Raw genomic sequence first — 24207 nt, 5'->3', positions numbered from 1 at the left:
ATGCTTAATCCATGTCTGCGAAACCGGCCCTAAGAGTTCTCGGTTCAGAGTTCTTAGTCCAGAGTTCTTGGGGGCAATGGGAGAGGGGTTCACAGTCCAGACCTGCTTTAAATCACAGGTGTCTGAATCCTGCAAAACAATTCACTAATTAAAACCATCATATCTGCACTGGTGATTAACATTCCCACCTTGAAAACATTTATAACGAGCAAGGTAGACATATCATTGAAAAATAAATGTTATCTTAATTGTGTGACTTGGATTTTGCAAGTGTATGGAAAATATCATAGAAAACGATCTAGTCTAAACTATATTAACAATTAATTGAAAAGGGTTTCATTTGAGACTTTACATTAAATATACCTTTTAAAAGTGTAAGCAGGATTTATTGGAATTTATATAGGCTTAGGTTCAAGGAACTACATGTCGCTTTTATAACATTAGAGCTAACAGACTGTATAGCCTACATACATTTTTCAACATTTGCTCCCTGCTGCCATTAGATGCACCCTATTTAAACGTAATACTTTAGGATCCGGTGAGAGATGTCAAATATGGTCTTGCTCTTTACTCTCTGCTATTTAGCCATGGTGTGACTGTATATTCAGCTCGAACAGCCAAAGCGCATACATTACTGTTTAACAGACAGAAGGAATCGAATGAATGTGATGTGAATTGTTAAAAGTAGTCTGAATAGTGCGGAATAGTGTGATGAAAATACTCGCCACTTCCATACTTCATATCCCAGAAGTCCTTGCGCCACATAAGTGATGTCACCTGATATCGAAGAGGGGAGGGTGTGCTAATGTTTACAATCGAGGGTTGTCAATAATTTTATCGTAAAAACTTTCATTTTGTCGATATTTCAACAGTGCATGAAAAGACAAGTAAATAATGGCGCCGACTCAATGAGCTCACTTCGCATGCAGGTAAAAATACCACTTTAATTAAGCTATTGGTAACTTAATCAAGCTAGTTAGCGCTTAGCTCGACAACGTTGCTTGTCTGATATCGATAAACAGGGAGACTTAGTAATGCGGTATTAATGTGTTGCTCACGTTAACTATACTGTACAAACTAGCCGGACCTGAACCAACTAATGTCAACGAACTAGCATACACCGAAGCATTACCTCTGTAGCATTAGTTTATTTTCACCTCCAAGCTGTTACAATTTAGCTAATAAATTAGCTAGCTTGCGAGCTGTTTCGCTAGCTCTTCAGGGTTAAATAAGTGTAAACAATGGTGGCATTTACACGTAGCAACCCGTTTAGCTACACATGGAAAGTTGCCCGTTTACTGTCAACATGTGCAGCTTCATTTTACAGAGTGTGTTCTGCAGTTAGTTGTTTACTCTGCACCACCCACAGCTAGCTGGCTCTATGCTGACTTCCAAACTCTTATTTAGAGCGTGGAGGTGCAACCATCAGCCTATATTTCTTTAACATATTGTCACTTATTAGAGCTGCTTGCTGTGAAATAAGTATTTTAGTCGCAAAGAGCAATACATAATATGTCTTTTCTTTTAATGGCAGATGTTGGTTAACTCAACTGTGAGCCGCCTGGATGCTCTCGATTCTGCGTTACAAGGTGAATCTGGAAAGAACATTGCAGTGTGCAACTATTGCTAAACAGGTGCGTATTGATGTAAATAAGCTGTTTCAAAGTTTATTTCGGCAATCAGATAGCGAGCATATTGTAGTCTATTCTGCCCTTATCACTCATGTGCTGTACTTTACCTTCCACTTATTTCATTCAATTGTAGCCTTCAGGATTTAAATCTCTAAAAGAAATAGTTAATACTTGAGTGACAGTCTATGGTTCTGGCTATGGTTGTTGGGTAAACGGTCACAGTACTACATGATTACGGACTGTATGTGGTTTTAAGTAGGAACTAATTGGTTCAGCTAGCGACTATTATCTTCATGTATTCTTGAAATGGCTGATTTTGACAATACAATGGAAGGAAGCTGAAGAAAAAGCACATTAATGTCTCTGTCCAAAACACAAAGATCCTCATGACATTTAACAGAGAAAAGCAGCTATTCCTATTTGAGAAGCTGGCCCAAATATGTGTCTCTATGCTTGATCGATGACTTAAACGGTTAACAGAATAGTTGGCGTTCAATTTCCGATGATTATTTGACTATAATAGACGACTCATTGTTTATGCTCAAATTTCATCTTTTAGAATCTGTTATTCAATATGTCACTTTCATAGAAAAACAATAATCAATGTTTTGTAAATGCTGGGCTCAGTTATCCAGATTGTGAATATCTTGTAACGTCAACATGCTCTTGTTCCTCCATGCTTGTGTGCCAGTGTCCTGATGGAGTGGGTGTTCATCATGAACCGGATGAGCTCTCAGGGAAGCTCTGCAGCCCAGCGCAGGCGCATGGCCCTGGGCGTGGTCATACTGCTGCTGGTGGATGTCATCTGGGTGGCCTCCTCTGAGCTAACATCAGTAAGGACTTTCTCACACTCAATCAGCTTTCCACACACAACCGCGTTGGCTTGCAGATGACACAACTGTAATACAATGGCGCAGGTGTACTCAAACCAGAGTGCATTTAGATGATGTGGTGGCATCAGCAGACGATGGTGTTAACTTGATGCTTGTGTGTTATTGTGCTGTAGCCTGATTCCGCAAGTTCCATCTCAGTTTCTCTCCTGCAGAATCATTCTGGACTTTTCTCCAATCTCCGTGGGGAGGAGCCATTCAAAAAATGGCCAATCAGGGCCCACGTTCAGACTTGACGTCGGTCCCTTATAGTCTAGCTTCTGATTGGTTCATATAGTCGTCAATCTAGCCTCATGAGACCGGCCATATCTCACCTGCTTATTCGGCGATCTATGTTGACGTCAATGACTACCTGAACCAATCAGGGGCTGCCTTCCACCAATGGACGGGGCCGGGCTCCTCCCCACAGGTGATTGGAGAAAGTCCAGACTGAACTGCGGGAGAGAAACAAATGTGAAGCTCATGAGATCAAGCTGCTCTCACCAGGCTAATTGTGCTATGCTCCAATGTATGACATAATTCCCTGTGATCTCGCCCAACAAATGGTTTATAAAGTAGTACTTACACCTTGACTATTACTAGTAAATATCAATATCGCAACTCCATTAAATGTGAAGATCCAAAAGTCAAAATCCTTAGTTTACTTTAGCAGTGAGGTCATTTTGACTGCTAATATCCTTAGAAAGAGTTCAAATATTGATGTTTTACTGGGTAATCATAAAATATTGTGGGTCCTGTTATGACTCTATACTGCTGGGTGATTAAGCTGCAGATCATCTCAGTGTCAAACATACACATCTTAAAACCTTGCCAATTGATTTCTTATGGCACCATTTCAAGAGAAAGCTGTTTGAACATAATACAATAGAAATGGTGGACAAGACTCATTGTCAAAAATGTTTTAGGAATATCTAAGCCAAGATACAACAGTCATCTGATACATGTGCTGGAGTAACAGGTACAGAATTCCCTATGAAACCTAATGGAGCGAGAGTATCACTTGTCAACATTGAGTAAATATAATGTGTCCAACCTGACAAACCTGAAAAGAAAACTAAACAGAGAAGGGACTGGGCCAGAGTTTAAACATTGTTGAATTGAGAGCACAACTAACAGCAACACATGTTAGTGGACCAATAAAAGCTACGTTACTTTAACAGATTCCTCTTATCCATGCTCTCCGCAGTACATTTTCAGGCGGCAGGAATACAACAAACCCTTCTTCAGCACATTCACCAAGACCTCCATGTTTGTCCTCTACTTGATGGGTTTCCTGCTGTGGCGGCCCTGGAGGCAGCAGTGCACCGGCACTCTGAAACGCCGGCGCTCTGCCTTTGTAAGTATATTTAAACCACACCACACTCATAGTCTCACCACATGAGGGCAGTATGTTTGAAAGTCTTTTTACCCATTATGACTGGATTTTCACAACTGATACTGAATCCCAAACCATGCCTTCTGTCAGATTTCTTGCCTTATTGCCTATTGACTGATTATGTTTCTTAGCCACATCTGCAGCAGAAGCAGAAGTTGTGGAAAACCTCTTAGAAATGGATTATGTCTCTTTTAAATCACCAGAACAGCCTGTCTTGTCTAGACTTTGGCTTAAAAAAAACTGTTATTTCAGCTCAGCTAGAAGCTGCTGCAGACTAGTTGCTTCTTGTGGCAGATAAAGCCAGTACATCATGTCTACATGATGGTAAACAATATTATAATTTCTTCTACTTTGGGACTGTCTACTAAAAGTGCATTTTGCGTAATAGGTGACTTTTAAACAGGATCCAATTGTAAATGATTCTTGGGGAAATTCAGTCCCTGCAGCACTTAGAATCTGAGTTCCTGTTTTTGGTCTGTTAGTTGATGGTTTGAATTGCATTTTTTCTGCAGTTTGCTGATGCTGAGGCCTACTTTGCACCCTGCAACACTGACACCACTGTGAACAACTGTTTGGTACGTAGTTTAACTCTAAAATTGAATGTAAAGGTGCTACAAGTGTAACTAAGTCATGCGTTCACATGGGTTTGGACGTTTTTGACTATTTGCCAGCCTTGGCAGTGGACGCACCCAGCCAATGTAAACACTGACACAGCTCAGACCATGAGAATCTTACCGCAATACTGTACAAAAGTCAATTTCAGTGTTGGCTCACAAATAGTGTACAACCCTTCGCCTTTACAACTTTAAATGTCTGACTTTCTCTTTTGCTCTTGTGCAGAGTGAACCACTGTATGTTCCAGTCAAGTTCCAGGATCTCCCTGCTGAACATTCAAATTGTTTGATGGGAGACTGTGAGTCTGGTGAGTACATTGTTGATGTTGTCTGCGTTCCAAAAAACAATAACATGAAGCATATGTATTGTCATATTTCCACACTTTACCCCCTCATCTGAGTGTCACAGGAGTGTGCTATAAGAGCTCAGGTTTGACTGAAATGTGATGTGTATGTCGTCACCATGGTGTCATTTATGAAAGTTTACAACAGAGGGCAGTGGTGAGCTATGGAAAAAAGACAAAAATCAGTATTAAGCCAAATATAAAAAATAAATACAATATGTAACTGGAAAAACCTCTTTCTGCCCTATTAAGGTGACCCTCAGAATCATCTGTCTTCTTTACTCTCTTGTATCACATACTGTTATGATAAGAATAAAATGTATATCTCGCTACATTCTGTCTTGGCTCAAGTTTTGACAACTTGTTTTCAGCACCGCCACGCATTAGCATCTGATGGGGATGATGCTTTGTTTAATCTAATAAAATGATAAAATTCACCCCTGTCTTCATGTGTACCACCCCAGCAGCTTCCAAAACGCAGCGAGTGCGATTCAGTAACATCATGGAGGTGCGTCAGCTGCCCTCTACCCAAGCCCTGGAGGCCAAACTGTCCCGCATGTCCTACCCGGCCGCCAAGGACCACGAGGCCATGCTACGTACGGTGGGGAAGCTAACCATCACTGATGTGGCAAAAATCAGCTTCTTCTTCTGCTTTGTGGTGAGTAAATATCTTGTTGCTGCATTACGTAAAAATAATTAAACTTAATGTAAAAGGGGAATAGCAGAAGCTAGCTTAAGGCTGCTCTGACCTGGTAGAACAAGATCCAAAGAACATGTGGACTAAAGAATATTTAGGAACACACACTTGATCAGTCTTGTTGTGTTATTTGCTAACCACTTGGCTACAAATGAGTTTTTTTTGGTACTTCAACAAAAAAATAGCTTTTGACACACAATGTATGAGTTATGTAAGTGAGCAGAAAGTGATCCAAGTGAGACAAAACTTCAAGTCATTAATCATGCAGCTTTTCAAGTGATGAACTGCTTTTAATTTGTGACTGATCCTCTCTGAGCACAGTAAAGAACCTCTGGCAGGTATTAGCGTAGAGGCATAGGCCTAAATCTGATCTCTTCAAGACATTAAAAAGTTTACACAGGCAAACATCCTCACAGAACACAATTGATTGCACATTCTATTTAGCCTTTGTCCTGCCATTAGGATAGGGTTATTGACATGTTGTAACTTAAGTGGATTAACTTCAGTTCTACCCTGTCTGTGCCACAATTCTGGCAGCAACCTATGAGTAATATTATACATTGTGGAGTATTTCATAGAAGACATGACGGGCCAGGAGGGAGAGAGACATGTCCACTGGTTAAGCCAATGTCCCCAGTTGTACTATTCCTTTAAACAAGCAGCAAACTTTGGCCTCAGAGATTGAACAGTGAGCCGAATATGGTAGAACATATCCCATCACCGCCCCTGTTTCTCTTGCAGTGGTTCCTGGCTAACCTGTCGTATCAGGAAGCCCTGTCTGACACGCAGGTTGCCTTTGTCAACATCCTGTCGTCCACCTCAGGTAACTATTGTACTAGTGTGCCTAAAGTGGTGGTTGAGTTGTTTCAGCCATCATATGTTTGTTTTTATTAAACCTAAAGAGACATCGACTCTCTGCCGTGTGTGTGTGGTTGACCTCTCTTGTCCTCTCTTCAGGCCTGTTCACGCTCGTCTTGGCAGCCATATTCCCCAGCAACAGCAGTGACCGCTTCACTCTGTCCAAACTGTTAGCAGTGGCTTTGAGGTAAGGCGCTAAACTCAAAGTGCTGGCAATTGAGTAGAGGAGGGCATCATGTCGGGATCTATTTGCATGAGTGGATGTATTGTTATGTCTGTCTGCCGGCCTAATGTGTGTCCAGACACAACCATTTCTGTCTTTCTAAAATGCCAGCCATTCACTATGGGGAAGTCGTCAGTGGTTGAAATAAATGAAGTTTTAAATCTTGGTGAGATTTCCTTTTTGATCCTGAACACAGCCGGTGTAGTTTATTCCTCCCAGCTCGTCGCTGTTGGATTTTCTTTTCTCAGATTACTCCGTATTTAAGATCCTCATACTGATCACAGTCTTGACACAGACATGGTTCTTCTTCAAGTTTAACTCCTAATGATTAGCAGCCAAGCGCTATGGACACAAAACAGCTTCTCTAATTATGCACTACGATCGATGACAGATTCAGATCTACATCTTAATTAAATGCTGTCTTCACTAGAGGAACTGCTTTTTTAATCTCCATTATCCCATTTGCGCCTGATTCAGACACATTTATCCAGACACTCACTGTCCAGATTTGAAGGAAATCTATTGTGAATATTCATGGTCCGCAGATGGATAACTCTTCATTTCTTTGTCGTGCCCTGACCTATATCCCATTCAATAAACCCCTGGCCTAATTCTATTGTGGCATCCTTGATACACATTTTTTTTTTTTTTTTTACATGTTTTGCCTAAGGCAAGTCTTTTGTCTTGGAATTTGAATAAGTAAAATGTTAGTTCAAGCCAAATTATTGTGCTTGTCTTCTTTAATTTGACCAAATAAACTGATTTACATGCAGCTCACTGTAAGTCAAGGAAGTTATAACAAATGATCACAATGTTGTTGACTTTATACTACACATTTTGTAAAAGTAGAAACCCCATGCCAGTAAATAATATTGATATTAGATTATTCCATACATTTAGTGACAACACTTTTACATCCACTGCCCCACAGTTCTTTAAAGTGCTTGTTTTGAAGAATATATGTGCATGGCGGCCGCAGTAATTATTACGGAAAGGGGAAGATTAACAGTGACCACCACTGTTAATGAAAAAGCAGTCTGTGATAGGATACAAAACTCTGATGTCATTTATCAAAGTCAGGTGCCCCACACGCCCACCCAGCAGCCTGACCTCCACACTCTTAACATTACTGCAGAAAGGACACACTATCTCCTGCTTTGATACTTTTACGTGAACGCTGGACATAAATCAAAGGGAATTGCTCCAATTTGGAGGTTACTCCGAGGGATATTGAGCTGAAAGACATGAACTTTGTAGGGGTCCTTCAGACTTTTTCTCATCATGATTTACTGTACTTTTTTTATATTTCAAAATATAAGTCTTGAAATTATAATGTTTGTCTGTCCTTGTCAATTTGAATCAATTAAAATTCATGGAATAAATGTATTTTCTTTTAGCATGGGAGGTGTTGCCCTCGTGAGTTTCTCCAGCATGGACAACCCTGATGAGAAAGGCGTCCAAGGTAACCACGGAGCCCGCACGTATCAGTCACTCTTACACATGGCTATTGTACTCTACTCTCTTGCCTAATTCTGTTACATTTTCATACCAATTCTTACCAAATGTAATGTTCTTCTTTCCTTCTTTCCAACTTGTAATGGTTGATGAAGGCACTTTGTGGTCACTGGCGGGGGCGATGCTGTACGCTGTCTACATAGTGATGATCAAGAGACGAGTGGATCGGGAGGACAAGCTTGACATTCCCATGTTCTTTGGTAAGGAAACACTCAGTTTATCTGGCTAGTCTTTTTTTAAACACTTGTACCACATGTCAAAGTGAAAGTTATGTCAGTCATCGGCAGGATTTGAAGCAATGTCCGCACTCTGTTTATGTATCATAAAAATCCAACGGGTGAAATCAGACTGGTCTCGAGTTTCATTCCATATAGTTGTTGACAGAAGGTGTCTTCATATGTGTCTGAGGCAGAGCTTGTATGTGTGTGTGTGTCTCTCAGGGTTCGTGGGTCTGTTCAACCTGCTGCTGCTGTGGCCCGGCTTCCTCCTGCTCCACTACACGGGCTTCGAGGCCTTTGAGCTTCCCAGCCAGCTGGTGTGGACCTACATCCTCATTAACGGCCTCATTGGAACCGTTCTCTCTGAGTTCCTCTGGCTCTGGTGAGCACCTAACACATACATTGATTCAGGCACCAAAATCATCATCATCATCATCATTTCCATTTTGTATAATGGCATTGTGATGCTCTTAGTGGAGTTGTTTGCTTCAAGGAACTCTCTCTCTCTCTGATGACTTACCTTAAGTCGAGCAAATCTTGGGTTTTAATTCTGATCTGTCTGTCTGTGTGCGCGTGCAGGGGCTGTTTCCTCACATCATCTCTGATCGGGACTCTGGCATTAAGCCTCACCATCCCGCTCTCTATCATGGCAGATATTTGCATGCAGAAGGTAAGTTTCACACTGCAGGTATTACTCAACAACCGAGAGTTTAAAATAAGATTCAAACCGTTTAGAGCAGCGGTTTTCAAACTGCGGGGAGTTGTGGCAGGGGGGGCGCCGATGAATATGTGGATTTATTTATTTTTATTTATTTATTTATTTTGAGTTTGTGTTTTTGATCTTAACATCATATTAAGCAAATGTTCTTCAGCCTTGTCTGTGGAAATAAAGATAGCTGGACAAGAGTTCTTCTGCTTCGTTCCTCTCACTGCATTTAAATGCATTCACTATATTACAGAGAAAGATGTCCCGTAAAAGAAAAAGAGCACCAAGCCCAACCCAGAGGACCCTGCATAATATTTTATTTTAAATACATATTTTTAAGGAAAATTCATGTGTCTTTCTTCAATAGCTTCTAATTCATCCGACCCAGTGTCTCCAAATTATTTGTTCACAGAAAATTCCTCAGATTTAGCCTCTCTGTTTTCCTCTCGAAGTGCACCAGATTCATGCATTTCACTTTAAAAAGATAAAAAGAAATCTGCTGAAATGTGTCCTCTGAGGGGGGGGTCACTCTCTCACACTTTGAAAACCCCTGGTTTAGAGTATTGAGAGCAGATATGTGCAGAGTGCAACATGAAACATGGCTAATGTGGACAGCAATTTAGATTTGTTTAAAGCTTTGTCTGGATATTAAAGTAACTAAGACACTCAGTTAATGATGATCTTAGCGGCACATTCGGACAAAAGCGTTAGTGTTTATACGACACCAGCAGCAGCTAAGTAATGTATTTATATCTGACGATTTTAGAATAATAATGGTAATATGACAATGGTGAAGCTTTAGTACCGTTCATTAACACAGGCTTTTCTTGTTTGCCAGACGTTAATCTTTTTATCAAGTCTTGAATTTTAAACTCCGGAGCCCAGGAATAACAGTAACGAGTTACTTTCCTTTCATCTGTGTGTGTGTGTGTGTGTGTGTGTGTGTGTGTGTGTGTGTGTGTGTGTGTGTGTGTGTGTGTGTGTGTGTGTGTGTGTGTGTGTGTGTGTGTGTGTGTGTGTGTGTGTGTGTGTGTGTGTGTGTGTGTGTGTGTGTGTGTGTGTGTGTGTGTGTGTGTGTGTGTGTGTGTGTGTGTGTGTGTGTGTGTGTGTGTGTGTGTGTGTGTGTGTGTGTGTCTCTAGGTGCGTTTCTCGTGGCTGTTTTTTGCCGGAGCCGTGCCTGTCTTCCTGGCCTTCTTCATCACAACACTTTTATGCCACTACAACAACTGGGACCCGGTGCTGGTGGGGCTGAGGAGAGTATACGTCTTCATTTGCCGGAGACATCGTAGCCACAGGTAAATACACAGTTTTGACTCTACACAGGGATTTCAGCTTACACAACACCACGTGGCAGCTTTTACTCAAGATTCATTTCTTGCCTTTTTAAGCAGCGTTTTGTGTCAGTGTGTGAAAACCCACTTGCAGAGCCTTAACAGGTGTTTGAACTATAGAACTTAATCCGATAGAGAGAGAACACTGAAATGCCTTATTCTTAATGGCAATGTTACTAGGGCCCGACCGATATTGATTTTGGAGTGCCGATGCCGATTATTTTCAGAGAAAAATTACGATTACGATTAAATCGTCCGATTTAAAAAAAATCCCCAAAATATATATTGAAATTATAATTTTTTTGATCCCTTAAATATATATATATATACCTTTTACTGTTGAAAATATGTACAGGAACTTTTTCTTTATTGCAATACGCATTGTCTAAAAAAAATAAAGTGTAACAAATATGTCTAAATTCAGACATTATGCATTTTATCTTACTGCACCCAACCCTCTGGAACTCCCTCCCCCCAAACATCAGCATCTCAGACCCAATAAACTCATTCAAAAGTCAACTCAAAACTCACCTCTTTAAGGAAGCATAATGACACCTGACTCCACTTCAAACCTTATTTAAATGTTTTCTGTATTTTGTTTTCTTTTTCTACATGTATGATTCTCTATGATGTAAAGTGTCTTTGAATGACCTCCAAAAAAGCACCATATACATTCTATCAATTATTATTATTATTAACTGTCAAGCGATGACCAATGCCTCTGCTATTGGTTGCAGGGGGAACTGTCAAGTGTAAATTAATCCAATGTATTACAACACACCTGCGGCTGCTGTAAATAGGCTATAGCATTAATGCTATTCAATTAGGCTACCTCCAGGGCAGCAATACATTTCACACATGATTGCTTGAAAAAAAAAAAAAAATCGCCAAAAAACGGCCGATGCCGATAATTCCGAAATATGCGAAAATCGGCCGATATAATCGGTCGGGCCCTAAATGTTACATAGACAAGGTACTCTTTTAGATGTTTATTGGAAAACCTTGCCTTTTAGTTGATTCAAGAACACTCCGAAAAGTAAAATATGAGACCCTGTTGAATATGAAGTGAGCAAAACATATGAAGGTTGCTTTAGCACAGTAACTAACCACGGGTCAAGTGTAAACACAAAGCATCTGTTACCATAACTAACACACGTTTTGGCAAATTTAACTTGTAGCCACTTATCTGCCTTACGATAGCAGAGATGCATCATTTGGGTTTTAAAAACGTTTGACTTGAGTTATTGTAATGGGAAGTTCCAATCTGTCAACATCTTAACACCTTTTCGCAGTCGAGTTTATTCTCAACATTGTATTTCATCTGAATTCAAGAAGTTTTTATTTCCACTATATTCTCGACATTTCCACTTCATTCTCGAAATGCATAATAAAAATAAAAACTTCCCCCTCTCATATTTTTTCTCCCCCGTTGCCCGTATACTGTTCCGTAGAAAACCTGTATTCAATACGTTTTATAAAACACAAACAATGTATGAAATTCAACTCCAAACTGTAATGGAGTGTGGTTGCTGAGAAAGGAAGGAGGAAGCCATTTTGCAACCTGAATGTGGTGCAGCTACATCCACGCTGATGTGCTTTCACAGTAAAGCCCAAGTATAAATCATATAATAAAAAATATCCTTAATTACTCATCCAACTGGCCATCCGACCTCCTCAGGCTAACAGTGGGAGTTTAGCAGTAGCAAGGGCCACATATGGAGAATTTGTCATTGGTCAAAAAAAGATTCCTTCATTAAAGAAAAGGTGCATTTGCATGTTTGAATATTATCATAACTCATTGCAAGGTGTTGACAACGAAACTTTCACAAAACATTAAAGTGATGAAGTGCTCTCTGTAAAGGATTATCTATCAAGCCAGTTTTAGATTTCTTCATTTAAATATTCATAAAAGGCATGTTTATTAATGGCCTGATTTTAATATTATGCTATCAAAGTAAATTTGACTCGGCCCACTGGTCCACAAACAGCCACTTTGGATGTGATCTCACATCACATGGCTATATGCTCTCATTTCCAGGCCTATCTCTCTGTCTGCAGACGAGTTGTTTTTCACATTGAGTTATTTTTTCCAATGGACTGGCTCAAAAGCGTCAAACGTGGGTCGCTATGGCATCTGTGACGCAAAGGCCAAAAGAGTGTGAACAAACACGCCGTCCTAAAGGGTGAACAATTCTGCTCCTGTGAGTTCCATTTGTTAAAGGAACGTTATTTACTGGGAGCAGACTAAGTGGATCTCCTCCACTGTGAAAAGGGGAGTGAGTTGTTGTGGATTATTGTGACCTATTGGAAAATAATTGACCGTGGCTCTGACACACACACACACTCACACTTCTTCTCTGACATTCTCACAAGGACAAAAGACTCCCATTAGCCCGTAATCAGATGTACATGCTTGACTGACAGTGGTCTCAGCGGCAATTCTGCTCTCCATTCTTCTGTGAATGCTTGATTCCCATTTGGTGAGGGATGATTAGAATAATGATGACTGTTAAGATGATGACTGTGATGGTGATTGACACGCCCCTCCCCCCCCTGTCCCTCTCTGCCCATAGGCTGCCAGAAGACAGCGAGCAGTGTGAAAGCCTTATCCCTCTGCAAACCCTCTCCCCAAATGAAGGAAGCTTCTGTTCGTGATCCAACAGCCAAACACAAAGTAAATGATCCCTCAAGTCCTCTGTCTGATTCCATGTGCATGATAGTGTTTGTGTTAATGTGATTCAGCTGGCTTCTTTTTAGTTTTTTACCACTAAAAACAAAGAAGATATAGCAACCAATCATTTTAAATCCAAGCTAAGCTTTGCTTCTGATTCACACATTTTTTTTGTTTTTGAAATATAAACTTGCATTATTAAAGAAGCCACTTTGGACAAAAACGGTAGTGTTTTTACAACATCAGTGCCTGTGCGCGCTGGCGACGCCGGTATTTGTTTAGGAAGCCATCGGAAAAGAGACTGCAAGGTGCCCTGTGGTGAGGTAATAGATTTATGGTAATATGACGATGGTGAAGCAAAGTTAACTTTGATTTAACACTGTTTGGGAAACACAGGCTTTTACTCTCTGCTTGCCGTAAATCATTCCCGGGTAAGTTCCTGGGGAAAATCGGACCTGTGCAAAGGCCTATATAAATAAAAATTGCCTTCTTTGCACTGATGGTCTCATTTGCTGTTGAAGATCACTTATGATTATCAAAGAAAAATGAAGTCCTTGGCCAAAACATGTGGTAACATTTTACCAAACTGCATCCTCTGTATAGATGTCTGTGGAGACGTGACTGTTCCCCTCGGCCACAGTGCTTTTCCATCTTTCAGCTCATTGTTTTGGTTTTGATTCAGCTAAGTCTCCCTTGTTTTCCAACACATTCATCAACTCGAAGGGGCTTATAAATCAATTATTTGTTTCTGGCGTGTTCCGTCCGCTGCCCCCAAGTGGCCAAACAAACAATGAATGCAGCTTTAATAATATCATTTTTTGTAGATTTTTTTTTTTCAAACACTAAACAAACTAGGATGCTTCAGTTGCTGATGAGACTCATACTTTCTGCTATCTCCTCCTTGCTTTCATTCAAATATTTTTCTTAAACCATCTGTCCGGTATTTGTGTGACGCCCCGTTGTTTGGATGTGGTGGTGGTGAGTCAAAGGGAGTGGAGACAGACATGGACAAGGATGATCATCATGTAAATATTTAAGATCAGAGATGGGCCACCCACTCCACACACAGTCTGCTTCTCAGTGGAGTGGTCCTTCTCCTCCCTGTTCATACGCTCTAGTCAAGCTTTTCTTATCTGCCTCACAGACCCACACAGTAATTGCCAGCAGGCCAGAGAGAGATTCTGAACTCGGCATGTGGTTTTCTAATGGAGGCGTTAGTGGGGAATGAAAACAGTGCAATTTAGGACTAGACTTAAGCCTGACTGCTGGGTATGTAAGGACTAATGAAGGAGAAAATGCTGGAGTGTGTGAGTGTCTGTGTTACTTCTTGAATAGAAGCAAGGCTGCAAGTGATTCTCAACTTTCTCTTATTATTTTTCAAGTAAAAGGAAAACTGAAAAACCGCGATCACTAAATAGACTCATCACAAGCTCAAAACCCAAAGATATGTAACTTGTGAAAGTGAAAAGCAGCCCATCTTCTCAATAGAGAAGCTATAATTGGCAAATATTTGCTATTTTTTACTCGATTAAATGATGAATGGACAGTTCACAGGGCTTTGATACTAAGCTAAGGATACTGAGCTAATACTGCCGTCCCTCCAAATACAGGAAATAAATATTTAATTCATTCTGTGCAAACGTAAAGGTATAAATGCTATCTAAAAAGGCTTCTATGCCAGAAATGATGTTCTGGTGTGGACATATTTAATCACTTATTGATCTTCTAGACTTTGAAGTATAGTCATTTATATATATATATATATATATATATATATATATATATATATATATATATATATATATATATATATATATATATATATATATATATATATATATATATATATAAATATATATATATATAATTAGGTATAATTAAATACCCTCCATATGCACCTTTTTAAATCTGTAGAATATAATTTAAACTCCTGATTGCTTAGAGCTTTGAATTCTCTGTCCATATGCTGACAGAAACACTTATGTGTGCACAATCAACTCTTTCAAAGGCATCTCAATTTAAAATATATAAAAATAAGTCAACAAAAAGCATCATTTCTGTCTCAATCCAATATCTAATAATGTTTTTTTATTTTTATTTTTTTATCGTCCAAGGTGGCGAATGTGGACGTGGCTGAGCTGACAATCCGGAAGCTTTCAGAGACATTGAACTACCCCCAGTGCCTCCAAGAAAATCTATTTATTTTCTACAGTGTTGATATGTCGCATCCACCTCTAAAAGCTACATTTTTATTTTCACACTTCACTGTGTTTTTTTTTTCTCTTTTTTTTTTTAAATGTTCTCTGTGTAATAAGAAAAGTTCTGGTGCTCAAGGTGCTGGACATTAGAAGTGATTGCTTTAATGTCATGTGACCAAATGAATAGGTACATACGGTTGAACTTGATCACAACACTTACAGAGGGCACACGCAGAGGGTGTCAGTGTGTATCTGAAATCAGTTAGATTATTTTACCATTTGTCTACAGGCCGTCAGGAGCCTTTGCTGCTTGTTTGTACTTTGTATGTGTGAAGCAGACTGCAATTTGCATTTTTCACAAATCTGTCACAGGCACATGAGCCTGTTTTCCATAAACAAAGATCAGAGTTTCCTCCATGATTTTTATACTGTAGCGCTGTCACTCTTGTAAACCTGGAGTGTCATTTTAGTCACTTTCACTGTCACACGGATGTACAGTGTTTTGATTATCTGTGATTATTGCTTTTCAAATAAGCCATGTGACACACTTCATATGATGTATGTGCCAATCTGTATGACCTCATTGTTTTGGTGAGCAGTTCTGTGGTAGAATCAGAACATGAGCACAGGGATTGGTTCATATTACCTAGCCTTGGCAGCTTGGGTAATGACAGAACCGTTCAAAGTGACCGCTGCGTGAGATTTGTCCACTTAAACTAGACCTTCAGGTAACACCTGGACTGTCCTAATTTCATTAAAACTAACATTTTAAGATTTCATCTTGGACTATTCCTAACTTTCTTGATCAAGGAAACATTTTTTAAGTCACACACAAAATCCCACTACAGCTGAACAGGAAAGCATCCGTCCCCTATCATCAGCAGCTTTCTTGCTTCCTGCAGTACCTCTGTAAGTGCTGGATCATGAAGACAAAACTGTGATAATAGACATAATCTTTATGTTTGCATATGAACTGATAGTTAAGCCTTCAGCTATAAGCTACACATTGCCTTGCTGCAATAACGGTCGTCTGCTGCTATGAGCAGTTTCCTCTTTAAACTGGCTGTAAATACTGTACACAGTGATGCGTTGACAGAGTATTGATGTTTTTTTTTGTGAAATTCAGATGACCACTACAGATTCCTGTTCTGCTATCGTGTATTATTTTATATTGTATGTATCATTCATTGTAAATGAGTAATGCCGGAGAGGGAGTTTGCATACTTCCTCTTTTACTTGCAGCTGAGATTACATCACATCGATTGGACTGTTGCATATGACAGTATACATTGTCCTTTTCAACTCTTTATCTAAAAGATAATAATTTACTCTTTGTGGGTCTGTGTTATGAGAGAAAAGCGATTATTTTAGCAGCCTCGGTGCAATTCAATCCAAGATGTAAACACGAGTGAAGGTAAAATGTCAATGTTATTCCACTCACCCTGTTAATTGGCAGATGTGTGCACATCTTTATGGGCCGTCTGTATTGCACTCACCGTTGATTGAGTGTACACGTGTATAGTGGAGGGAAGGTATATCAATGGGTTGTTGAGCACACATAGAAACTTGTATCGTTCACGTTCATTATTGCACTTTCTGTGTTTTTGCCAATCAGTCCCTCCTTTTGTCACAATTGCAAGTATGAAAGCTTTTTAATTTGAATGATTATTATTAGTTGTAATGTTTCCACTGTTTTCTGTTTGAACTTAAAAATATATTTTTATTTTGTTCATCTTTTTATCAATGGTGCTGTTGAATCTGTATATGATTTATTCTTCTTTCTCAGGTTCTTTTGGTTTTTCATATCTGAGAAATGTATTTTGTCTTTTAAGTGTAATCAATGAAGTATGTTGTAAGATCTGAAAAAAATGTAAGAAAAAAGGCTGTAATAGTAACTTTACTTTGCTCAACATCAGCTCTTGAAGTCTCTCGTTTTTCAAGTCTGTTTTTAATAGGCGACTTTCACGGCATCATTAAAAACATATCTTTTTAAATCTTTGTTTAATGTCATATTTATACAGGATCATATTTATTTTCTTTAAGATAATTTTTTGGTAATGTTCAAGCTTTATTAGATAGCACAGCGTTGAAATGGGGAGACAGAGAGATAGGGGGTATGACCTGCAGTAAAGGTCCATGAGTCGGATTTGAACCCGCGACCACTGCATCGAAGGCCGGAGCCAATATGGTACGCGCTCTATCCACTACGCCAGTGGTTCTCAACCGGGGGGGCGCGGACACTCTACCGGGGGGGCGCGAGGGGGATGAAAAAAAAAAAAAAAAAAACATTTTTTTTTTAATTTCAATTTTTTTCCTGATATGTAGCCTAGTTCAGAGATGATATGTATTTTTTTTCTTTCTTAACTTTTTTTGATAGGTAGTTGCCAAGTTCATCACACAAACACTTCAATCCACTGATATGAGATCAGTTTGCAATTTTCAAGTACTGAATTAATGGTAGGACTGTGGCCACTAGAACTGGTCTCTGGTCAGCAAAGGTCTTGAAAACAGCATAAGTGTGCTTGTGACATGCGTGCCACCCATGCATGTGTATGGGCACGTGTCCCAGCAGATTTTTGAAATCTGAATAAAAAAATTTAAGTTTGTAGTTAGCAAGTGTAACATGTTCTTAGGGCAGAATTTCATAAATAAAGGTTTATTTTTTTAGCAAGATATTTGGTCAAAAGCTAGTTGTCATCCGTCCCTCTGTCCAGTTGTTAGGCATCTGGCTGCTAGCAAGTTATGTTGTCTTGCTAATTTTACTATTCATCTGAACTGAAATAAATATTGACTTTTTCCTTTATTATCTTCGCCAGAATGCACCAGAATGCTTAGATTACATGTTAAAAACACAAAAAAATCTTCTGGGGGGGATGCCCCCAGACCCCCCTTCAGGGGTTTAGTTTTCTGACAAACATTACAATGGATACTAACATGATTTGGGCATTTGGGATTATAAATCATCTTTGAATTGGTTGTACAGCATATCACATGCTATTAATTCAGGGGTGCGATGGCCACCCCACTCTAGCTCTGTGGCCCACCTTGGCCACCCCCAGTCAAAATTTCCTGGAATCGCCACTGAGACACACACAACTCCGCGTTCAGGCTGCACAGCACATTAATCGCAGGTAGCATTTTGAGCTAAATCTGGCCACTTTCCAAATCCAAGACTCAATAGTTGAAACATTCTCTGAACTGGGTTGTTAGACAGCAGTGTTTCCCATTGATCATAGACTTTGTTTTGTGAAGCTCTATCTATCTATCTATCTATCTATCTATCTATCTATCTATCTATCTATCTATCTATCTATCTATCTATCTATCTATCTATCTATCTATCTATCTATCTATCTATCTATCTATCTATCTATCTATCTATCTATCTATCTATCTATCTATCTATCTGTGTAGGGTGGTGTGTGTGTGTGTGTGTGTGTGTGTGTGTGTGTGTGGGGGGGGGGGTTGTCAGGGTCGGTGGGGGGGCCCAACTGCAATGACCCAGCTTTGGGGGGGTCCAGCTTGCAGAAGGTTGAGAACCCCTGCACTACGCCAACGGAGCGCCCCGGATCATATTTCTTTTGACGACACATTATAAATGTTGGTAAGATGTGTCAGAGCAGGGGCGTGTCATCTTTCCTTCAATGTTCCTGTGTTTGCTCTCTCCTCTTTAACATACATAGGCTGTGTTCCAACACCCATACTATCATACTATTTAGAATGGTAAAAAAAAAAATTAGGATGTCCCGATTCTTGCTGCCAGATTTAATATGGTTAGAAATACCCGGATGTCTAGACTCGACTATAAATGTAGATTTATATGTAAACTAGACTACATCAGGCTGAGACATGAGCCGGATCTCAATTCAGGGGTTACAGCCTACGTAGGCTGCATTTGAAGACCGATTGCGTCACAGCGGCGCGCAAAGGCTTGTTCCATTTGCAACGATTTGCAAGGCTCCTTCATATGCGGCCGAGAAATGCAGCCTTCGTTTCACGGTTTTGAAGGCTGCAACAGATGGATCCTTCGCGGCCCAACATATCCCAAGATTCATTGCGTTTTTTTCCAGAGATGACAAATGATGATAAAATAAAATAAAAAATAACAACAGTTATCTTCTTAACTTTTATCTTCCTTTCTTTTTTTCTTGTACTTTTTTTCTTTTCGTCTGGTAGGCAACTTCTTTTTCTTTTTTCCTCCGTTGACAAGGCTGTTTCCGTTGGCAGCAATCAGGGTTGCTAGGCAGCACAGGAGCGGCGAGTCGTCACGCAAGGTAACTGCTTGTTACGCAAACCGGAAATGCTCGTAAACGGAGACCTGCGGAGACCATTTCGTTTAACAACGCTCGTTCGGCCTTCGAATCGGCCTTCACAGGCAATGGCCTTCATAGACCGCGTCCTTAGAAGGATGCGGCCCCTCGAATGGGATACAGCTTCTTTGGGTGATTCTGACCCACGATCCAGTGTGCACCAAAATTGACGTCACATCGACGGAGCCTCCATATGAAAACAGACAGGGATGCAACAGATATAAAGGCAAGAGGCAGGATCAAGGCACAAAGTTATGATGAAATGAATAAGTAAAAGTATGTCCCAAGTGTAAGTAAAAGTATGTCCCAAGTGTATGCCTACTGCATCCTAACTAGATTATTTTTATGGTCAGATGTATGTAGAATAGAAAAAGGAAAGCGTATGCAATTTGGAACACAGGGAGAGTCTTGAAAATGGTTCATACGATACGTCGCCTTCAGACTATTCTGTCACTTTGTCATTGTAGTATTGGCTATAAAGAGACATTATTAGGCCAGCATATACATTAACTGAGGTCTGTTGCTGTGGTTGTTAGACAGCATGTGGAATGTTTCAACAATGTTAGTAGAAAGGGTTATAGAGTGGCAAGGTCAGTCGGTAAATTGGTCGGTCAAATATCTTGACAAATTTAGGAGAATCTTTAATTTAGTACAGACATTCATGATTCCCAAATCAATTAATCCTGCAGACTGGGTTCTTCTTTGACTACTCAGCTAGTGCCATCAGAAATTCAAACATTGTATTTATCCAGGGAATCATCTCAACATGTACTTGATCGATAGGCACACAGCTTTTAGCTTTTTAGTTTGTTAAAGGACAATCATTATTAATTATCATTATGACCAAAATACCTGCAATTAAATCTATGAGCTGTAGGCCTATGCTGTATCTGAAATCGCGCACTTACGTAAGTGCACTTACATTGAGTGCACTTTATTATCCCTACAGTACACTTACTTATAGACGCAGTGCTCTCATTTCTACAGTGCACTGTCCAAACTGCCGTCGCGCACCTACCGGAAATGACTTTGCATTTTGACGGTTCTTCTTCGGTGGTATTTTTTTCTGCTTGCGTTACCGATAGCCAAAACAGGCACATTAGTCGCGGAAAAACAAACACAATGTGTAATTTAACTTTTGTAGAGCGCGTCCGTCTCCACGGTTGCTTCAAGCTCCTCTATTTTGATTTTAATGTCCCGTCTTCTCCGTTACGTAGGCAAGATGGCGGCCGTTGAGTGTGGAAAGTGTCCATCGCTCCACACTCAAGTTTTAGACCGTTTTGAGTGCACGACCAAGGAACTTACAGTGCACTGCATTTTGGCACACTCTCCGGTTTTGCGCAAAGTGCACTCAAAAAAGTAAGTGTAAGTACAGAAGTGCGCGATTTCAGACACAGCACTAGTTTGTGTTTGATGCTAATTAACACATGTTAGCATGCTAACAGGCTAAACTAAGAAGTTGAACATGTGGATGTGTTGAAAGAAGCTGTTAAATGAACAATTGGATAGACATTATACCTGCTCAATATCGTCATGTTTGCATTGTCATTGTGAGCATGTTAGTGTGTAGCTTACAGAGCTGCTAGTCGCAATCCACAATCAAGCCCTTGTTCACTCATACACTGCCTCCTATAGGCCAACATGTATTCATTAGCTATATCCCAATCCAGAGACCGCGTCCAATGAAGGCTATAGCCTGTGAAGGCCGATTCGAAGGCCGAACGAGCGTTGTTAAATGAGACGGTCTCCGCAGCTCTCCGTTTACGAGCATTTCCGGTTTGCGTACCAAGCCGTTGCCTTGAGTGACGACTCGCCGCTCCTGTGCTGCCTAGCAACCCTGATTGCTGCCAACGGAGACAGCCTTGTCAACGGAGGAAAAAAGAAAAAGAAGTTGCCTAACAGACGAAAAGAAAAAAAAGGAAGATAAAAGTTAAGAAGATGGAGCAACACGTTGCTGTTTAGTTATTTTAATTTTATGCTATATCTGAAAAAAACGCAATGAATCTTGGGATATGTTGGGCCGCAAAGGATCCATCTGTTGCAGCCTTCAAAACCGTGAAACGAAGGCTGCATTTCTCGGCCGCATATGAAGGAGCCTTGCAAATGGAACAAGCCTTTGCGTGCCGCTATGACGCAATCGGTCTTCAAATGCAGCCTTCGTAGGCTGTAACCCCTGAATTGAGATTCACCGATTGTCTTTGCATCTCATAATTGAAGTTTATCCTTGAGACTAAAAAAAGCCAAAGAAAAAAAGAACAACTTAACCATGGTAAATTGAGAGAGGAGCATGCATTTCTATCCAATCAGGCCTACAGATTGTACTGAAAGAAACAGATCCCTGATCTCGCTCAGCTCTTCAGGGCCGTACATCTTGTGTCTGCCTGAGTCACAAAACAGCCTTTCATTTCATTTAGAGATTTGTCTGAAAATGATGCACCTATTACTCTCTTTCATAAAGCTGTATGAAAACTTTGCTTTGGTTTGCTAAAGGCTTTATATTCTTTTCAACGATGGCTATGAATAGGAGCCCGGAAAAAGGCCCATAGAACACCAATTGTGCTTCTGAATCCCTGCAACAAAGTACATAATATTTTACACAGGAGTAAATCCTGCCATTTCACAAAGCAGTAGACAATTTCGATCTTGTGAAGTATAGAATACATTTTTCCTGGTGTATTTCATACAATCTACTTTTTTTTCCTTTATTTCATTGATCAGACTTTCTCGTGTTTTCTTTTGGCCTATTCCCTTTTACATCCAACAGATGTTGAAAAATGTCCAGCACACAACAAAACACTGCGCATGATGTGTTCATTTCAAAGTCACAGTGACAATTTTGTGCAACCTCGAGTGCCTCGTTACTGAGATATAAGAATTGTGTTGTTGTCAAGCTGTTTGTAATTACACACAGACGTGTGAACACAAAGCAGATGATTCAAATGAGCTCGTAGACACACATTAAGCGGGCTCCGTATCACAATGATCAACCTTGATTTTACTCTCTTCACCTTTAGACAGTTGCCATCTGGTTGACAATGTGATGCCATGCAGAGCGCCATGGCTTAATTGAAGGTATGTGACAATGTTCAATCACGGCAGAATGAGAGGGCACTCCAAGCTTTTATCTCATTATCTGTTATGTGTTATAGCAGAATCAGTTACAGTATGACAAACTGGCTCTTCTACTTCCATAACACATCTTCTTTCATAGTTTAAATAAAAGATCTAAAATGTACATTTAATTGCTTTTATTTGACTAAACCTGGTCTGTTTGCATCTGTATATTTTTCCTTTACATCTTTAACGACTATTATCCCGTTAGTTTTGTTATACTCACTATACACTTACAGCACTTACATCAACTAAACTTTCCATAATCATTCTTAGCACTATTCTGAATGGTATTACAGAAGAATTTGTTCACATATCACAAATTAAGTACTTAACCGGCAAAGTTATAATGATGATATAAGTTAGAAATGTTACCCTTTTCACCAGCAGTGTCTTGCTTTATAATAGGTAACCCTGCAGTCACTGAGAGCTCTAAGAGTCATTTTAACTGCCATCTAAATATTATCTCTCAAACATAATTGTGTTTGAGTGGGAGTTTAAGTGGCATTTTTTAAAATATGAACACTATCTCTGACACGCTTTATGATATACTCAAGAAATATGTTTAACATACACGCAGCTATATGTCTGGCTTATTTCAGCATGGTTTCTGTTTGAACTTTTCAACTTCCCTGCACTTACAGTTTGTTTGACGAGATACTTACTGATTCTGACAAAAAAGTGATTTTGACAAAAAGCATTCCCCAGAATCACTGACTCCACCTTTAATTCCTTCAGCACACATTTATTCTCAGCCATTTTAAAGGTCAATGTCACTTTCGGGTTCTACAGCTTTATCTGTAACTTTATCTCCAAACACAACAATGAGATTATCATTAAACCAATTTAATATATTTGGTCAAAGGAAGGCAATATTTCTCTGTGTATGTCTTTATAATTTTGTAAAAGTGTCAACACCTTTCCAGTGTATTTAACTGCATTTCTAATCTTAACTATAACTTGGAGTAAATCAAAGTTTTTCCGTGAAGGGGAGGCGCATTAGTATTGGTGATAAGAAATGAAGCCACAGCACTCACTCTGCCTGTTGTATACTGTTTAATGTTTAACCGCCCTGCCCTCTGTAGGAGGAGGGAATCTGTGTCAGTGTGTAGGCTAACACTTAGCTCATACTGAGGTGAAACTAGCCGACTTTGGACCAGGACTTGCGAGGACTCTCTTGGGATCCCTAATGATTATCATGAATGGGAGGAGATGGACCAGGTTTGGAGGCAACACACAAGACTTTTGGGGATAAGGTACTGATTATTTTCAACATAGTAGAACGTTCTGACATGTTTTCTTGGATTTTTCTGATTTGGACTGCAATGAAATGATACACCTCCTGGGATCTGGAGTTTCAAACCCAATGGGACGCTCGACTTGAAGAATTTCCAGACAGATGATAGTCTTAAGTGTAAGTTTTTCTATCTGGGAAAACTTCTCACTTCTGAATCTTGGCTCTAATCACAGGGACTGCGCCCAGCAAAAACTGATAAGCTAAAGGGACAAAAATCA

At 39.9% G+C, this 24207-nt stretch overlaps 1 protein-coding gene across 2 annotated transcripts; it reads left to right on the top strand.

Annotated features, from left to right (window-relative positions):
• Positions 1–789: 789 nt before the first annotated feature.
• On the top strand, positions 790–17224 carry LOC307258530 (solute carrier family 35 member F5-like). 2 transcript variants are annotated; one of them, XM_080038096.1, is made up of 16 exons: positions 790–929; positions 1535–1634; positions 2323–2464; positions 3708–3857; positions 4409–4471; positions 4737–4818; positions 5322–5512; positions 6293–6374; positions 6509–6596; positions 8030–8094; positions 8243–8347; positions 8588–8747; positions 8945–9035; positions 10212–10366; positions 12976–13076; positions 15188–17224. In XM_080038096.1, the coding sequence occupies exons 3-15, from the start codon at positions 2330–2332 to the stop codon at positions 13055–13057; spliced, it is 1449 nt and encodes a 482-aa protein (XP_079894222.1). In that variant the 5' UTR covers positions 790–929; positions 1535–1634; positions 2323–2329; the 3' UTR covers positions 13058–13076; positions 15188–17224. The 2 variants fall into 2 exon arrangements, with proteins under 2 accessions (XP_079894222.1, XP_079894221.1); XM_080038095.1 differs by having other exon boundaries at positions 5319–5512.
• Positions 17225–24207: the final 6983 nt, after the last annotated feature.

The sequence above is a fragment of the Ammodytes marinus genome (assembly GCF_949987685.1).
Source record: "Ammodytes marinus genome assembly, chromosome: 12".
In the NCBI taxonomy this organism is placed as follows: domain Eukaryota; kingdom Metazoa; phylum Chordata; class Actinopteri; order Uranoscopiformes; family Ammodytidae; genus Ammodytes; species Ammodytes marinus.
Note: the sequence above shows the minus strand (reverse complement) of the source record. Positions and strands in the feature narration are given on the sequence as shown.